At 45.0% G+C, this 18,514-nt stretch overlaps 1 protein-coding gene across 6 annotated transcripts; it reads right to left on the bottom strand.

Annotated features, from left to right (window-relative positions):
- Positions 1-7,777: 7,777 nt before the first annotated feature.
- LOC133244065 (nuclear RNA export factor 3-like) lies at positions 7,778-18,514 on the bottom strand. 6 transcript variants are annotated; one of them, XM_061410742.1, is made up of 20 exons: positions 17,942-18,514; positions 15,216-15,372; positions 14,844-14,997; positions 14,123-14,206; positions 13,915-14,019; positions 13,722-13,802; positions 13,519-13,617; positions 13,306-13,404; positions 13,087-13,194; positions 12,831-12,940; positions 12,226-12,262; positions 11,807-11,875; positions 11,669-11,724; positions 11,423-11,566; positions 11,244-11,302; positions 11,022-11,137; positions 10,883-10,925; positions 10,296-10,368; positions 9,649-9,768; positions 7,778-9,135 (listed from the first exon to the last, which is right to left on the bottom strand). In XM_061410742.1, the coding sequence occupies exons 1-20, from the start codon at positions 17,943-17,945 to the stop codon at positions 9,129-9,131; spliced, it is 1,725 nt and encodes a 574-aa protein (XP_061266726.1). In that variant the 5' UTR covers positions 17,946-18,514; the 3' UTR covers positions 7,778-9,128. The 6 variants fall into 6 exon arrangements, with proteins under 6 accessions (XP_061266726.1, XP_061266727.1, XP_061266731.1 ...); XM_061410743.1 differs by having other exon boundaries at positions 11,423-11,530; positions 17,942-18,511; XM_061410747.1 differs by lacking the exon at positions 15,216-15,372.

Below are 18,514 nucleotides of genomic sequence, written 5' to 3'. Positions count from 1 at the left end.
TCTTCTTAGATCAGTCTCCCAAGGCAAAATAAATTAAAACAAAGATAAACATATGGAACCTAACTAAACCTAAAAGGGTTTGCACAGCAAAGGAAGTCATCAGCAAAATGAAATGACAACTTATGGGATGAGAGAAAAATATTTGAAATGTCGTGGCTGTCAAGGATTTAATATCCAAAATGCACAACTCTAAAACAAAAGGTAAACAACAAAATGAAAAAATGGGGAGAAGATCTAAATATTTTTCCAAAGAGATGCAGATCTCCAAGAGGAACTGGAAAAGAGGCTCAACATAAGTAAATATTAGGGAAATGCAAATCAGAAGCACAATGAGGTTATGCCTCACATGGGTCAGACTGGCTATCATCAGAAAGTCTACAAATAATAAGTCCTGGAGAGGGTGTGGAGAAAAGGGACCTTGATACACTGCGGGTGGGAATTAAATTGGTGCAGCCACTATGGAGATTGGTATGGAAGTACTTGAGGAAGCTACAAATATAGCTACCATAGGATCCAGCATTTCCACTTCTGGGAACATAGCCAGAAGAAGAGAAAACTGTCATTCATAGCAGCACCATTTACAGTAATCAAGACACTCAAACAACACAAGTACCCATCAACAGATGACTAGCTTAAGAAGATGTGATATGATACACACACACACACACAGTCACCCAAACAGTGGACCATCACTCGGCCATAAAAGGATGAAATATTACCATTTGCAGCAACATAGACAGACCTAGTGAATATTATAGTTAGTTAAGTCAGTCAGAAAGAGAAAGTAACTATGATATGATATCATTTATATGTTGAATCTTAAAAATCATACAAATGAATCTATATTCAATACAGAAACAGACTCACAGACAGACAAACTGAGCTTATGATTACCAAAGGGGATAGGGAGTGGAGCGGGACAGGAATTAATAGAAATTTGGGGTTAACAGATACAAACTTTTATCACAAAAAGGGTAACCAATAAGGAATTACAGTAAGGTACAGACATTATGCTGATTAATTTATAATAATATATGGATAATAATCTGAAATACATATATATATATATATATATCCAAATTGCTTTACTGTACACCTGAAAATAATGCCCTACATCAGCTGTATCTCAATTTAAAAATTCACACACAAAAACTCTCTTTCTCACTGTTTGTGAGTGCATATTGGCCTTGAAAAGAGATTAGGGCTGAATGAGATAAAATGTAAAACAGGTTTCATATAGTAGCTGTGAACATGTTCAGTTCAGTTCAGTTCAGTCGCTCAGTCGTGTCCGACTCTTTGCGACCCCACGAATCACAGCACGCCAGGCCTCCCTATCCATCACCAACTCCCGGAGTTCACTCAGACTCACATGCATCGAGTCAGTGATGCCATCCAGCCATCTCATCCTCTGGCGTCCCCTTCTCTTCTTGCCCCCAATCCCTCCCAGCATCAGAGTCTTTTCCAATGAGTCAACTCTTCACATGAGTTGGCCAAAGTACTGGAGTTTCAGCTTTAGCACCATTCCTTCGAATGAAATCCCAGGGCTAATCTCCTTCAGAATGGACTGGTTGGATCTCCTTGCAGTCGAGGGGACTCTCAAGAGTCTTCTCCAACACCACAGTTCAAAAGCATCAATGCTTCGGCACTCAGCCTTCTTCACAGTTCAACTCTCACATCCATACATGACCATAGGAAAAACCATAGCCTTGACTAGCTGAACCTTTGTTGGCAAAGTAATGTCTCTGCTTCTGAATATGCTCTCTAGGTTGGTCATAACTTTACTTCCAAGCAGTAAGCGTCTTTTAATTTCATGGCTGCAGTCACCATCTGCAGTGATTTTGGAGCCCAGAAAAATAAAGTCTGACACTGTTTCCCCATCTATTTCCCATGAAGTGATGGGACCAGATACCATGACTTTGTTTTCTGAATGTTGAGCTTTAAGCCAACTTTTTCACTCTCCTCTTTCACTTTCATCAAGAGGCTTTTTAGTTCCTCTTCACTTTCTGCCATAAGGGTGGTGTCATCTGCATATCTGAGGTTATTGATATTTGTCCGGGCAATCTTGATTCCAGCTTGTGTTTCTTCCAGTCCAGTGTTTCTCATGATGTACCCTGCATTAAGTTAAATAAACAGGGTGACGATATACAGCCTTGACGAACTCCTTTTCCTATTTGGAACCAGTCTGTTGTTCCATGTCCAGTTCTAACTGTTGCTTCCTGACCTGCATACAAATTTCTCAAGAGGCAGATCAGGTGGTCTGGTATTCCCATCTCTTGAAGAACTTTCCACAGTTTATTGTGATCCACACAGTCAAAGGCTTTGGCATAGTCAATAAAGCAGAAATAGATGTTTTTCTGGAACTCTCTTGCTTTTTCCATGATCCAGTGGATGTTGGCAAATTGATCTCTGGTTCCTCTGCCTTTTCTAAAACCAGCTTGAACATCAGAAAGTTCATGGTTCACATATTGCTGAAGCCTGGCTTGGAGAATTTTGAGCATTACTCTACTAGCGTGTGAGATGAGTGCAATTGTGTGGTAGTTTGAGCATTCTTTGGCACTGTGTTTCTTTGGGGTTGGAATGAAAACTGACCTTTTCCAGTCCTGTGGCCACTGCTGAGTTTTCCAAATTTGCTGGCATATGGAGGGCAGCACTTTCACAGCATCATCTTTCAGGATTTGGAATAGCTCAACTGGAATTCCATCACCTCCACTAGCTTTGTTCATAGTGATGCTTTCTAAGGCCCACTTGACTTCACATTCCAGGATGTCTGGCTCTAGGTCAGTGATCACACCATCGTGATTATCTGGGTCGTGAAGCTCTTTTTTGTACAGTTCTGTGTATTCTTGCCATCTCTTCTTAATATCTTCTGCTTCTGTTAGGTCCATACCATTTCTGTCCTTTATCGAGCCCATCTTTGCATGGAATGTTCCTTTGGTATCTCTGATTTTCTTGAAGAGATCTCTAGTCTTTCCCATTCTGTTGTTTTCCTCTATTTCTTTGCATTGGGCGCTGAAGAAGGCTTTCTTATCTCTTCTTGCTATTCTTTGGAAGTCTGCATTCAGATGTTTATATCTTTCTTTTTCTCCTTTGCTTTCTGCTTCTCTTTTTCACAGCTATTTGTAAGGCCTCCCCAGACAGCCATTTTGCTTTTTTGCATTTCTTTTCCATGGGGATGGTCTTGATCCCTGTCTCCTGTACAATGTCACGAACCTCATTCCATAGTTCATCAGGCACTCTATCTATCAGATCTAGGCCCTTAAATCTATTTCTCACTTCCACTGTATAATCATAAGGGATTTGATTTAGGTCATACCTGAATGGTCTAGTGGTTTTCCCTACTTTCTTCAATTTAAGTCTGAATTTGGCAATAAGGAGTTCATGGTCTGAGCCACAGTCAGCTCCTGGTCTTGTTTTTGCTGACTGTATAGAGCTTCTCCGTCTTTGGCTGCAAAAAATATAATCAATCTGATTTTGGTGTTGACCATCTGGTGATGTCCATGTGTAGAGTCTTCTCTTGTGTTGTTGGAAGAGGGTGTTTGTTATGACCAGTGTATTTTCTTGGCAAAACTGTATTAGTCTTTGCCCTGCTTCATTCTGTATTCCGAGGCCAAATTTGCCTGTTAGTCCAGGTGTTTCTTGACTTCCTACTTTTGCATTTCAGTCCCCTATAATGAAAAGGACATCTTTTTTGGGTGTTAGTTCTAAAAGGTCTTGTAGGTCTTCATAGAACCGTCCAACTTCAGCTTCTTCAGCGTTACTGGTTGGGGCATAGACTTGGATTACTGTGATATTGAATGGTTTGCCTTGGAAATGAACAGAGATCATTCTGTCGTTTTTGAGATTGCATCCAAGTACTGCATTTCGAACTCTTTTGTTGACCATGATGGCTACTCCATTTCTTCTGAGGGATTCCTGCCTGCAGTAGGAGATATAATGGTCATCTGAGTTAAATTAACCCATTCCAGTCCTTTTGAGTTCGCTGATTCCTAGAACGTCGACACTCAGTCTTGCCATCTCCTGTTTGACCACTTCCAATTTGCCTTGATTCATGGACCTGACATTCCAAGTTCCTATGCCATATTGCTCTTTACAGCATTGGACCTTGCTTCTGTCACCAGTCACATCCACAGGTAGGTATTCTTTTTGTTTTGGCTCCATCCCTTCATTCTTTCTGGAGTTATTTCTCCACTGATCTGCAGTAGCATATTGGGCACCTACTGACCTGGGGAGTTTCTCTTTCAGTATCCTATCATTTTGCCTTTTCATACTGTTCATGGGGTTCTGAAGGCACGAATACTGAAGTTGTTTGCCATTCCCTTCTCCAGTGGACCACATTCCGTCAGATCTCTCCACCATGACCCGCTCATCTTGGGTTGCCCCACGGGCATGGCTTAGTTTCATTGAGTTAGACAAGGCTGTGGTCCTAGTGTGATTAGATTGACTAGTTTTCTGTGAATATGGTTTCAGTGTGTTTGCCCTCTGACACCCTCTTGCAACACCTACCATCTTTCTTGGGTTTCTCTTACCTTGGGCGTGGGGTATCTCTTAATGGCTGCTCCAGCAAAGCGCAGCCATTGCTCCTTACCTTGGACGAGGGGTATCTCCTCAACGCCACCCTTCTTGACCTTCAACGTGGCATAGCTCCTCTAGGCCCTCCTGTGCCCATGCAGCAATCCAGGTCCTCTTTCCAAAGAGTAACAGCTTGTGCTGCCTCCTGGGTTCAGTTCAGCACCTCAGGAATCAGGTAATCATTGTAGCCCCCACACCCATTCCTCCTGGCCCAGGGAGGAGGACTTCATCCCCATTATCATCTTCATGTCCAGTGGGGAGCATGACACAACCTAGATTCTACATCAGGTGAATTTTCCACTATCAGTCTTTAAGCCCTGGAAATCCATTATGTAAAATGGAGCTGCCAGTTGGCCTTTGCAGAGTGCAAAGGGAAGACATCTGACCCTGGAAATTTTACATTCTCTGTCAGCCTGAGGCTGGCCATCTGTAAAACAGGACTATGGCTGCCTACTTCTAGACTTGTTAGAAGAAAAGGAGAAAACCTCAAAGAACAGCTCATATACAACGGGACTTTGAGATGTATTACTCCTGGCCTACCCTGCACCAGAGAAGGCAATGGCACCCCACTCCAGTACTCTTGCCTGGAAAATCCCATGGACAGAGAAGCCTGGTAGGCTGCAGTCCATGGGGTCGCTAGGAGTCAGACACGACTGAGCGACTTCCCTTTCACTTTTCACTTTCATGCATTGGAGAAGGAAATGGCAACCCACTCCAGTGTTCTTGCCTGGAGAATCCCAGGGACAGGGGAGCCTGGTGGGCTGCCGTCTCTGGGGTTGCACAGAGTCCAACACGACTGAAACGACTTAGCAGCAGCAGCAGCAGCAGCACCCTGCACCTTGTGCATGCATGCTAAGTTGCTTCAGTTGTGTCTGACTCTGTGTGACCCCATGGACTGCAGACCATCAGGCTCCTTTGTCCATGGGATTCTCTAGGCAAGAATACTGGGTGGGTTGCCATTTCCTTCTCCAGGGGATTTTCCCCAACCATGGATCAAACCCGAGTTTCCTATGTCTACCTGCAGTGGGAGGTGGGTTCTATACCACTAGTGCCACCTGGGAAGCTTGTCTCCTATGTGCTATTATGTAGAAAATTTGAAAAACTATCTGGAAATGAGGAATCAAGAAGTAAACTTTGGTTCCATCTCATCACTTCCTATTTGCTCACACGTTTTGGTGTCTGTTTTCAAATTCTCGTTTAACCAGAAGTAACTTCTTATTGAAGCCCCAAGGATGGATTAGTACAGGAGAGCAAAGAATAGGCACAGGTCAGCTAGACAGAAGTTATTGAGCAAATCTCCAGTTCCAGAGTCATCAGCTAACCACAGGACCTGGGCTGAGTCCCTTACCTGTGTTGGCCTCAGTCCTAACACATAAGTACACTCACTATAGAAACAGAGGTGATGGGCAGAGCCTTTTCAGTCAGAAGACCAGGATTTGATGCTGTGAACCATTATGTGCTGAATGATTTACCTTGATAAGTTAGTAATTTATCTGTGTGCTTGGTATCTTTTATCATTTTTGTGGGGTTTTTTCAGTTTTATGTGTATTATTCTTTTTCTTACTACTCAGCCGAAATATGAATGGTGGAGGTGGTAATCAGCAAGAAGTTAGGGATGAACCCAACTGAGAGTGGAGTACATAGGAAGTGAAGATTGCGGAGGTGAAGGATACAGGCAAGCATTGGGCTCTCCCTGGGTGCTTGGCCCTATGCCCATCCTCTAACGACCCAGGGAAGATTCTTACCCAATAGCATTCCTGCTTCTCAGCTGCAGACAGTGGTGACGTGGGGGCTACCAGGGAGGTGCCTAGCTGAAGCACTCTGCCCTGCTCAGCTCCTGCTCCACTGAAGGCCACCATAGCTGCCCTTGCATTGCCTTCTTCCTGCTCTTTGCTTCTGGATATATGAATAGGTCCCCCTGTGGAACCTTCCAGACTTGATTCTTAAAGCGCTTCCACATGCAAATGATACTCCATTTTCCCCAATCCTCAAAAGTTGTCCTGCACACTAGGGAAGGGGACTCTGAGGTAAAGAAGGAAATGTCTTTCTCTCAGAGGTATGTCATCTCCACATATTTACCTGACATATTGTGCCTTTATAACTAATGATATCATACATTTCCTACACACAGCCTGATGATACACACACACAGACACACACACACATACACGTAGATATGCTGGCAATTCGTTTTAATTCTAATTCATCTCCTCATGAAACTGAACATAATGAATTCTTTTCTTAGGTAATGAATGCATGTGCACATGTCTGTGCAGTATTATATTCATCAGTAGGGGCTTTTGAGGGAGTACCCCTTGAGCCTGTTATATCACAGGAGAGCAAAATGACCATTTCTCTAGCCCATAGTCTAAAAGGGAGGCTGCTCCATTGTCCTCCAGAGAGGGCAAGGGACAGAACCTCACCCCAAGTTCCCACTTATCTGGACAGAGGACAGAAGCTATAAGAGGAGGAGCTTATAGCTGTGAAATGGGACTCATCTCTAACCCAGAGCTGTCCTGAGGGGTGAATGAGAAAGCCTGGGGCTAAGGCAGGCACTGTGTAAAGTCATTTCTCACACTTCTCCTTAATGATATGGTAGATATGATTAGAAAGGATGCAAATGACTCTGATATGGCTGGAGTTCAAACTTCTAGACCGAATAACTTCTAGTCTCTTGGGAGACTAAGAAGTGCCTAAGAGCTGCCCAACATCATGCCTCTGAGCAGACCTTAATCCAGTCCCCTCACTGGGAAGACAGGCTTGCCTTTAACTCACCTGGTAATTTCAGTGAGAGATGGCAACAGGGCAGCAAGCTGTGGTGTTGCCTAACTGCTGCTCCTGGACTGCTCCTTATATTAATATACTGATAGGAAAATTTTGGACCTACCAGTTGGATCCAGGGATACCCTCAGGAGAACAGCTTTGGTGAAAGAATAGCAAAAGGGGAGAGACAGAGGCTTGATCTGACTGGTTTACGTGGGACACCAATAAAGTTCGTGACACCGAACTTGCTCTGACCACGGAGGCTGCAGGCGCCCTCCCAAATAGCTGAAGGTGCCCAACCTTAGGCACCTTCTCGAGTGGGTCTTAGAATCCCAGGCAGTAAGTGGTCTCAGAGAGCCCCCACGCTCCATTCAGTCATGCTGAAGGAAGAACAGAGAAGAAAAGGAGAGAAAGGGAAGCAAGAACAACAAGGGGAGACCAAGCCTGATGAGCAAGCCCCGTAGCTTTATTTTCAAAGGGAGCTTATATACCTTAAGTTGTGCATAGAGGATAATAGGTGTAAAGTCATGCAGAGTCAGCAGCCCTTGATCGTTATCGAGACCAGGCTTTCTTTTCTGCAAACGTATTGTATACAAATGCTTTAGGTGATTTACATCATCTTCTGGCCAGGAGGCCTATTAACATTTTATGACTCTTTGTTCTGATAAAGGTTAGTTAACCAGAAAATTTATTTTTTCTAAGAGTAATTATTTCAAAGTTTGGCGCCATCCTCCGAAAGTGTTAGATAAAGTTGCATTCCTATAGGGCAAAGGTGCAGTGGGCTTACAACAAGGAAAGAATTTATTACCTTAAGGGTCTAAAGTTGTTAACACCAAGGCCACTACTTATTTTTTCTATATACCAACTATATTAATTAATATACTCCCAAGGACCCAATACAGGGGATCTGGAAACTTGGCAGCAAGCATTGGCTCAACAATGAAATCCTCCACCAGATCTATTCTAATAATTTCTAACTCCCCAAGAGGCTCTATACTATTTGAATATCTTAGACTTCCCGTGCCTCTCGCGGTTGGGAGGCTGTAAACAATCATATGCGTAGCTATAGGAGTCCAGATAAACCTGTCAGGGAAGTTAGAGAGCCATCTGAGGGGTTTGGATTGAAACACTCCTCTTATGCCCAGGAGGCTAATTAACTGGAGCTTTAAGTTGATTTCCTTCAGAGAAAGGTGGTCGGGGATAGCCCCCCGTTAATGTCAGAGGAGTTGGTGAAAGTCGTAAAATAGTAAAACAGACAGATTCTGGTTTTGGGGTAGATGCTCAAGCAGATCCAGGGGGCCCCTCGAATCCTGACTCGCCTTTGCATATCAGGCCTCTCCGCATGACCTTTGTCATGGGTGGGAACTCCCGTGCTGGCTCCCGGTGTGGACCTGTCTCCCATTCAACACTGCAGGAGGTATCAGATCATGCAACATCCAGCCATGTCACACCAGAATTTCCAATATCTGCTGCCTCCATGCGGGACAAAAAACTAAAAAGTACTACCATTTTACTGAAATACAACGCTCCATTCTTTCATGCAGTAATAACTCAATATTTGTTTGGCTCACAATTTGTACTATTCCATTTGAGATATATCTTAACTCAGCAATAGAAATAAGAGGTTATGAAGGAAAATAAGTGTATGGGCAAATTTAAGGGTAAAAAATGAGATGGGATGGCTCCTTCACATTAACTTTTAATCTTGCTCAAGTTTCAGGTCCCGATTCAGCCAGAAGCCTCTCTTTGTCTTCGTATCTTCTGTGGTTTCCTTTTCTCTCTTTCATGATGAGATCTCATTTTCTGTAGATAAATATCCAAATATATATATATATATATATATATATATATATATATACATGTACAATTACGTATATATGTACATAAGCAAACTTTCAGGAAGATACAATGACGATAAAAAACAAAAGGGTTATCTTAGGGTGTTATGTTGTGGAACAATTATTTTTCTCTTTCACATATACTGTGTATTATACACTGAAATGAACCTCATGCAGATTGTATCATGATAAAAACATCTGAACACCCAATTGTCCATTAACACAGGGAGAAATTTCATTAAACTCCTAAAAATGATTCAAGCCTGCTCAAAACAACTAGTAGCTTCCTATGTAGTAAAAATGAAATGTTCAGGGTAAAAGTAACTGAAATAAACAAGGAAAACAATTTACCTTCAAGTTCCCATTAATTACTCCTACACTCATCCCAGCTCCCTCCTATGTCCACGCAAACCCAGCACTCACTTCTGAGACCATTGAAGGTGATTCCAAACAGGATGGAGAAAGCCCGCACTGTTACCTGCTACTCGGGGGAGAGGATGACCATGAAGGTGGCTGACACAGGGATGGAGAATGCAGACGCTGAGCTTCACTGGGGCTGGCTTCCCTTACAAACAGCTCATCATTCACTATACAAAAACTGGAGGAAAAATGCATGTGTGGACAATTTATGAATGGACCAACTGCACCCCAACCCTGACTTCTCCCACTAACACTCAGCACCTAGATCCTTTCCATAACCTCCTGTGTCTGTCCCCAGGCTCCTTGACTGGTTCCTCTGCCTCTCGCACAGAGCTCACCTTCAGAGAGATTGTCTACCAGCTTCACTCAATGGATGGTCTGTTCCCCAACCCAGGGACAACTTCACATTTACCCTGAACAGTAACTGTACAGGAGTGTACAGTCTGATCCCCATTTTCAGAAGACAGAGTCACAGACAGATGATGAGACTTGACCAAGATCACACAGAGAGTGAGCACTGGCTCAAGGAGAGAACCCATGTGCTGATTCCAGAGCCCATGCTCTTCCTAACCACTAGGCTAGACTGGTCCTTGGATCTCCCTGCTGGCTTTCCACAATACTGAGTCAGCCTAAGATCTGCATCCACATGCCCAGGGCCCTGAGCCCAGGCTGGATGGGCCATCCCACCCACAACATGGCTCTCACCTGGAAGAGCTGGTGGGAGTAGTGGTGAAGGTCCGGGTGAAGGCACAGACACAGCCCTGAGAAATGCCTTCCACTTCAACAACAAACAACAAACAATAAGCAAGAGTACCCCCTAAGAACCCCACGTGTTTACAGGCTCCCACGTCATTCCCCAGTCAGGGTCTGACTTGACCCTCATGCTGAGGGGATAGCTGTTCACATGGGGAGTTGCATGTCAGGAATGGGGAGGGCAACTGTAGGAGATGTCTGCTCCCAGTGACATGTCCCCATGACAACCACTTCACAAGTTCATGGGATGCATTTTTCTCAGGTGCTGAAGAGATGGATATTATGAGGAAACTGTGAGGTTACGTAGTAGCCCAGGTTCTCAGTGTAAGGATCTGGTATGGGAGCCACCAAACTCCACAGCCTGTGTCCCTAGTGCCCAGGGTGGGCAGGGCAGACATGGATGCAGTTCACACCTGGGTTGTCTGTGGGAAGACTGAGGGCTGGGGAGGGAATCTGGAAGGAAGAGTTCTGGTGGGAGGGAGCCTGACCAAGTGAGAGAGCAGGGCGGCATATCGGGGGAGCGGGCTACACACACTCACCTTCCTTGAACACCCCACTGACAGAGAAGCAGAACATCGTTTCCTGATAAGGAAGAGACCAGGTACTCAGTCACCCCTCATCCTCTTTCCCACCTGCGCCTTTCTGCCCCTCACCACCAAGCGAGAAGCAGGTGCTCACCGTGTGGAAACACATGTCCACCTCAAAGGAGCTGAAGTCATGCTGAGTTTTGGGTAATGCACAGAGGGCACGCACAATGTCATGTTTTGTGTGTTTCATCATCTGGACACGCGGGTCTGTGGGGGAGGGGAAGAAAGCAAAGGTCATGTCTGCCATGCCATGGACCCTATGACTGGCCCCCTTACCACCCTTTCCAGCCCAATCTTCCCACCACACACTCACTGGGGTCCTTGAGTGTCTTCATATTCCTGTTGTCCAAGAAGTACGCACACATACTGCTTCTAGGAGACACAGAGGAACAGGGGCTGGTGGTCTGGCCAGCATAGGTGTCAGCAGGAGCTGCCCTGCAACTGCTGGGGAACCACATGTCCTGGGGGAGGAGTCTACACTGTGATACTCACAAGCCTGAGTCCTTGGAGTGGAATGGAATGGTCAGGAAGAAGCAGGCCTCCTCATGATAAAAGCCCAGCAGTCCCTGGCGATCTCCATAGTCATGGATCAAGTAATAGCTGAGGGAAGAAGTGAGGCGAGTCTCTCTCTGTGGTCTGAAGCTCAAAGAAGTCTTGAAAACTCCCATGTTCAGACCTGAGCTTGGGTGGCCTCCCCTGTCCCGGCCCTCCCTTGTTCAGATTCCCAGCGGTACTTACTGCTGCAGGAATTGCAGGATTTGACTGTTCACCTGATCAGATCCAAAGAAACTTCCCTGGAATTAAAACAGTCCTCAGGACAAGGGCTGACACACCCTCTTGTACCACCTGGAACCCTCCTGGATCCTCTGTGCTCACCTTGTACATTGGTAAGCACTTGGGGGCTTCCACAGCACATTTAGAACCTGAGAGTGTCTCCTGGCCATCCTAGGGGAGGGAAGAGGAAGTCAGCAGTGCAGTCCAGGATGTGGTGCTGGATAGTCAGGGAAAAGGATGGGCCCAGGATGGGCTGGGGGTAGGGAAGAAAGTGTCCCTGGAAATGCCGGAGGCAGGACTACATGTTCTGTCATCACCATGGGTCCCCAAAGCCTGTGGAGAACATGGCTGAAGATCCAGAGCCTTTTCAGGTGCCCACAGAGAATGGTACATCCCCCTCCCCCAGGACATTTAAGGGTCAGGCTAAAAAACGGAACTTGGACAGGTTCTAACGGGTTTCCGAGTAGTTTGAGGGCACTGTCAGCACTAGTCAGAGGCGTCTGATCAAGGAATGCACTTACCAAGCTTAGTAACCTGGGGAACAACTCCAGGAGGGTGCTGCCAAAATCAAGACAAAAGAAAAATGTCAGTGAAACTATGGACGTGACCCTCCTCATGGGAGCAAGTCACTTACAGTAATCACAGCACCCTCACACCTCAGTATCCTATCATTCAAGGGCCCTGGTCACCACTCTATGGATGGACCAAGAGGGAGACTGTCCCCTCCACCCCTTCCTTGAACCTCCTCCTCCATTTCCTTTCCTCTGCGTAGCTCCCAGCCAGACTGTTCTGACTCCCTTCTGCAGTGCCACAGGGACCGGCACTTCAAATCCAGTCTGCAGGCCTTACTCCCCTCCATCCCTTCCTTCCTTCCTCCAGGGCCCAGTGAAGGCTGTACAGAAAAGAAGATATGGGAGGATGGGAGCCCGGGGCTTTGCTACCTCACATGGGAGTCCAGCATGCTGTCAAGTCAGGACACACCTCAGGGATGACCAGGTGCTATGGCAGGGAGGTGATTGAGGTGGGACTCAGGAGGTAGGGAGGGGAATAAAGACAGAAAGGGAGTGGAGGGAGGAGGGGAGAGATGAGAGAGACATAGGGGTGTAGAGACAAGGCAGAGGAAGACCTCATGTTGGTTGACTTATCACGGAAGGTGGTGCACACAGCACTTCTGTCTGCACACATCCCTTCTGGTTCCAGCTGATGACCCTTGTCCATCTCCCCTGCAATCTTCACCTAGAATTATAGGGAACACCCACATGGACCAAATGGCTCTGCACCCACACCCTTCCTTTCCCTACAAATCCACTTTCCTTTGTCTGTCATCACCCATAAGGCCTCCCACATTCCTTTCAAAGGAGGATCTGGGTGCCCCACCTCACCTCAGTGTTGGAGAGATTCAAGTTCTCCATGGTGGAAGAAATCTCCATAATGGTGGACAGGCCATGCACCAAGTACGGTTTCTTGTTGCTCAAGTACAAAGATGAAAGCTATGAGGAAAGAGAGTGAGGACCCCAAAGAGAATACCTGAGACATCTGCCTCTTCTACGCAATGTCCCCCTCCCTCACCATTGGACCCAACATTGGGCCTAGGTCCTCACCATGGGCCTGATCCCTGGATAGACGTGCAGGGAAGCAGCCATGCTATTTCTACGGTTCCATGTCATTCCAATACCACGTGTTATCAAGTATCCAGGAAACTAGAAGGAGGGAAACACAGGCTGAGAGGATCCCAGCTGGAACACCTCCAGCACCAAGCCCTCCCCATGATACCATCTCTGAGTGCTCTACTCAGACAGACCCTCTACCCTCACCTGCCCTGCAGTCACTACTGTAGCCATACCAGGGCCAAAGCGGAGTCTCTGGATGTCAAGAGCTTGCTGGCAGGCATCGTATGGTTTGTTCATGGTGAGCTGCAGAGTTAGGGATGGGGTCCAGGGAGCCTGAGTCTGAGGGTGAGTTGGGGGAAGAGGTGGGTCTGGCTATGAGGGCACAGCTTGTGTTGAGTCTGCATTACCTTTATCTGCTCCAACTTTTCAGATGTCAGTGTCTTCTGCACAGACTGGGGTGCATCACACGGCTCAACAAAGATAGATATCTGTAGAGAACACAAGAAGGGCTGGGTAAGCTCCAGGAAATCTGTGCATGGGATCAAGCAAGACCATGCCGCTCTCCTGCCCTCTTGCCCTTAGTCAGCCCTTGACACACACCTTTTCATTATCCTCATTGAAAATCTTGCCGCTGACATTCTTCAATGCACAGGCAACGTTGGCATTCTCTACAAAGAACTGGGCCTGCATTTTCTCATAGTGAAACTGTAGGGAGAGTGACAGGAGAAGCAGAACATGAGACCGGTGCCATTTCTCTGGGCCCGCAATCTACCCCAGTTTGTCGCATCATCTCCATGTCCTGTCTTACTTCAACTGCAGTAAAGGGGACACTGCACTTCTTCTGAATCAAATTCATCAGCCACTTCTCATCATATTTTATATCGAAGGGAATCTAGGAATCAGAGAACAAATGGGAAAGAGAATGGATACAATGGAATCCAAGATTAAGGTAAGACCCAACTGTGTCTTGCTTTAGGGCCATTTTTCAGGTTTTAAATAATTTCTTAAGATAAAACAATATCTGTTATCACTAACTTTGGTATGAGAAGCATTTTCTATATACACTTTCTTTGCATTCAGATACTCTTCCTGAAAAAAAAAATTGACTTAATATGTTTCACATGTACTTCCTTTTACAAAGTTCCAGGAGATCCACATGAGGTACACCTGGCCTGTCACTCTTGTCACGGACAGACAGAGTGACAGTCAGAGACTGTCTGACTCAACCTCCTCCCACACCCAGCTCAAGCCAAACTGTGTCATGTGGTATGTAATGCTCCATCTCCATGGCAATAGGCTTCCTCCTTTGCTTTCAGTCAACCTCTCCCATGCTCCTCCTTGCAGTCAGTCTGTTTCCTTCATACCGCTTCTCTGCACCTGCCCTTAGATGATCTAAGAAGATACCTCCTAGTAATATCAAGACAGATTACCAACACCACTGCCCCAGAAAAGTTCCCAGCACCTCTACACAAATCCAACACGACTCTGTCATCTTCTACATATTAGGTTCATTTAGCCAGGATACTCACAATAATCTTGAACCAGCTCCCCAAGGTCTCATCCTGTCTATTTGTTTTCATTGTTCTCTCCGGAGGCTTTTGGTCTGACTCCATGTTAACGTGCATTTGGTCTTTTCTCTGAAAACTGCTTCTCCAGTGATGGGATGGAATGGCATAGGGAGCACTGTGTGGAAGTGGAAAGAAAAAAGTGGTCCATATAGGCTTAGAAAGTCTTCTCTACATTCTCCCAAATGATACCAGAGTTGTAATAAAGACTGCTCAAACATCAACCTGATCCAATCACTTTTTACTCTGGCAAGTTGGAGAGAAGAATGACATTTAACTGCAAGGTTTTGTTGTTCAGTGGTTAGTACATGTCAACCATGGTGACTGGTCACTTACTATCTTCCTTGGATGACCATATGAGCATCACTTTCTTTTGAATCTCTGTCTTCCTGCTGCTGGGAAGTGACCGGTTCAGACCAACAGGCGTATTGCCTTCGGTAAATACCCGAGCTTTGTGCTCTTCTTTGTAAAGACTTCACTTTATCAGTGTGCTCTAAAATTGACAACAACATATCAGTGGTCCCAGTATCAGAAGTAGTCCTGAGTAAATATGACTAATGAAGAAACATCATTCTTTATAATCTAAACATACATGCATCATAGAGCTAAGAAATGGCTGAGAGACCTCACCATGACTCCACTTTTCATGAAATGAGAGGTCGAGAGCAGTCACAGACAAGAAACCAGGGAAAGGGTCTGGATGTAGAGTGCAGTCTGTGATGTTAGGCTGTGTTCTACTTGGTTCAGGTTAGGTGACCTGGGACAAGTGGCTTTTTATCCCCAAGTCTCACTTCTCTGCTCTGCTCTATGAGTACAATAAACCCTACCCTGAAATCTACCCTGATGTGACAGTTCAAGGGTCAAAGGTGATCTGCCTCCCTGAAGGAAGAATTAAAGAAATGAAAGGTAAGTCTTATGAAAAGATCCAAAATGGAACCTGGAGAGATATAATATGGAGAATACCCTCCCCCAAAAAAGAGAATTAAAGGTGATACAATGAGTATACCTAATACATGGTTAATGTGAGCCCCCATAGAGAAGGAAAGTGAACAGGGGAGAAGTGGTATTTGAAGAGAACTTGGCTGAAAAGTTTCCAAATGTACCAAGATATCAACTTAGGATAACAATATTAATAGGAGGACTTCCTTTGTGGTTCAGTGATTAAGAATCCACCTGCCAATGCAGGGGACACCAGGGTCCCTGGTCTGCGAAGATTCCACATGCCTCAGGACAACTTAGGCCCTGTGCCACAGAAACGGAACCTGTGTTTTAGAGCCTATGAGCCAAAACTACTGAAGCACATGTGCCCTAGAACCCGTGCTCTGCAACAAGAGTGCAACAAGAGAAGCCGTGGTAATGAGAATCCTGTGCATTGCAACTAGATAGTAGTCCCTGCTCATTGCAACTAGAGATATCCCTCACCCAGCAACAAGTCCCAGCACAGCTAAAAATAAATAAATCAACTTTTAAAAGACCTATATTTATAGGACAAAAAATATGCTTTACGGAAAAACATCCTTAAAAGAAAAGACATGCATTTCCACATCATGTAACAAAAACTCAGAAAATTTGTGACCTAAAGATCCAAACTAAAGAAATATTATAGGCTCTTCTTTGGGCAGAAGAAACATCACCCTAGGTGGAGCCACACAGATACAGGAAAGACGAATGACATTTGTGAATATGGAGGAAAATTTAAATGAGTATTGACTATATAACACAATGATAATAATTTCCTTCAGGGATTTATATATAGAGAGTATGAAAATGCGTGACAATAAATGTGGAAGCAGTTTATGGAATCAAAGTGTCTCAAAGCCCCATAACTGAGCAGTTTTAGGAACTAATTAACTAATATTAGACTGTGAAAAGGCAAAAATGTACATTGTAATCTGAAGGGTGAACACTACGAGAATAGCAAAAGAATGTTTACCTCGATAACCATGCAAAGTAATGATTTGATAGTCAAAAAATATTCACCATTTCAAAGGAAAAGAAAGGAAAAGGAACTTAGAAGAGGCAACAATAAATACACAATACTATGATATACACAAACCAAATTATATCTATTTTTATTTTAGAAGATTCAGACGAAATACTCCAAATAGAAAGACAGATTGTATCAGACTGGACAAGAAACCTTTCCTCAAATACTCCTGAAAAGAGACATATGCAAAATTTAATCATCAGGAAAATTAGAAAATAAAAAAATTGCAAAATGTACACCTTTTCACATTAACCTCAGAAAACTGCTATAACCATATCAGTAAAGGAAAAGGTGCACTTTAAAAGGGAAATTCCTTTATGATAACAGGTTCAGTGCAATAAGAAGATAGTAATATACATTCTAAATTTGTATGCCTCTTAAAGCCAGCATACAAAGCAAAAACTGACAGAAATAATGGACAGATCCACAGCCACAGTGGGAAATTTTAACACATCCCACTGAGTGACACATAAAATGACAGACCAAAATCTCAGCTAGAGGGAGAGGATTTTAAAATCTGACTTAAACAAATTAATTTAATTGACGTAGAACAATGCACATGACTACTCATCAAACATTCCAGAATATATCACATGCCCGGCAATAAAGCCTCAAGAAGCTTCGAAGGGCTAATACAATTTACCCTAACTGTTAACGTAATAGCCAGTAGTAACGGTCGGGTTTCTGACCCTCCACCACCTCTAGTATAAATCCAAAGAATATTAGTTTATATAATCCTACCCTCCACCTAGGTGACCCTCGCCACTCTCCAAACCCTAGACCTGAGAAGATAACATGACTCATGCCTTTTCCTTAGCCAGAGAAAAATTCAAGTCAGCAACGGCCATTTTCGTCGGAGGGGAGGTTTACCACATGGAATCGAGATGGGTGTGTCAGAGCTCGCTTGGCCCATCTCCTCAAGAGACCGGAAAATAGTCAGTCTGGGCTCTCTCCCCGCTTTCCCTGAAGAACAGGCAACTGGTTGGGGGTCCTGTGCTTTGGGGTGTGGGAGGGAACCCAGAACCCTTCCTGCTTTGGGGGGCTCGGAAGAGAAGGTCTCACACAGACCACTCACCCATAGGGTGGCCTGAAGGCAGAGATCTGTCACCACCGTCCTCACAGACTGCCCTGGAAGAGAATCTGTGGGTCTGGAGCTGGAAGCTTGTAGAATATCAAGGAAAACTGCTGCGGTAGGAAGAGTGCAAGCCCCAAACACCTTCGTCACAGCCACACAAACAAGATGGCGTCTTAACAGCCACACAAACAAGATGGCGTCCTAACAGGAAGTCCTTTCCCCAAGGTCATAGAGGAGGAGAGTCTTGGGGGCCAGAGGAGACTTAACTTCCTGTACTTACTGCCCTCTGAGTTTGCTACCAGCATAACATCCAAGGAACTCTTTCCAACAGTACCACCCCTGCAGAGGAGGCCAGCTAGAATCAGGAGGCTTAGGGATCTTGGTGATGGCACCCCACTCCAGTACTCTTGCCTGGAAAATCCCATGGACGGAGGAGCCTGGTAAGCTGCAGTCCATGGGGTCGCTAAGAGTCGGACATGACTGAGCGACTTCACTTTCACTTTTCACTTTCCTGCATTGGAGAAGGAAATGGCAACCCACTCCAGTGTCTTGCCTGGAGAATCCCAGGGATGG

The sequence above is a fragment of the Bos javanicus genome, unplaced genomic scaffold, assembly GCF_032452875.1.
Source record: "Bos javanicus breed banteng unplaced genomic scaffold, ARS-OSU_banteng_1.0 tig00004293_1, whole genome shotgun sequence".
Taxonomy (NCBI): domain Eukaryota; kingdom Metazoa; phylum Chordata; class Mammalia; order Artiodactyla; family Bovidae; genus Bos; species Bos javanicus.
Note: the sequence above shows the minus strand (reverse complement) of the source record. Positions and strands in the feature narration are given on the sequence as shown.

Bases quoted from the DNA above. Each gene is read 5' to 3' on its own strand.
- LOC133244065 (XM_061410742.1), bottom strand. The intron at 14,998-15,215 runs GTAAGTGACCAG...ACTTCCACACAG, and splicing joins ATGGTCATCCAAGGAAGATA to TGCTCCCTATGCCATTCCAT. The intron at 13,618-13,721 runs GTAATGCAGACT...CTAACTCTGCAG, and splicing joins AAAAGTTGGAGCAGATAAAG to CTCACCATGAACAAACCATA.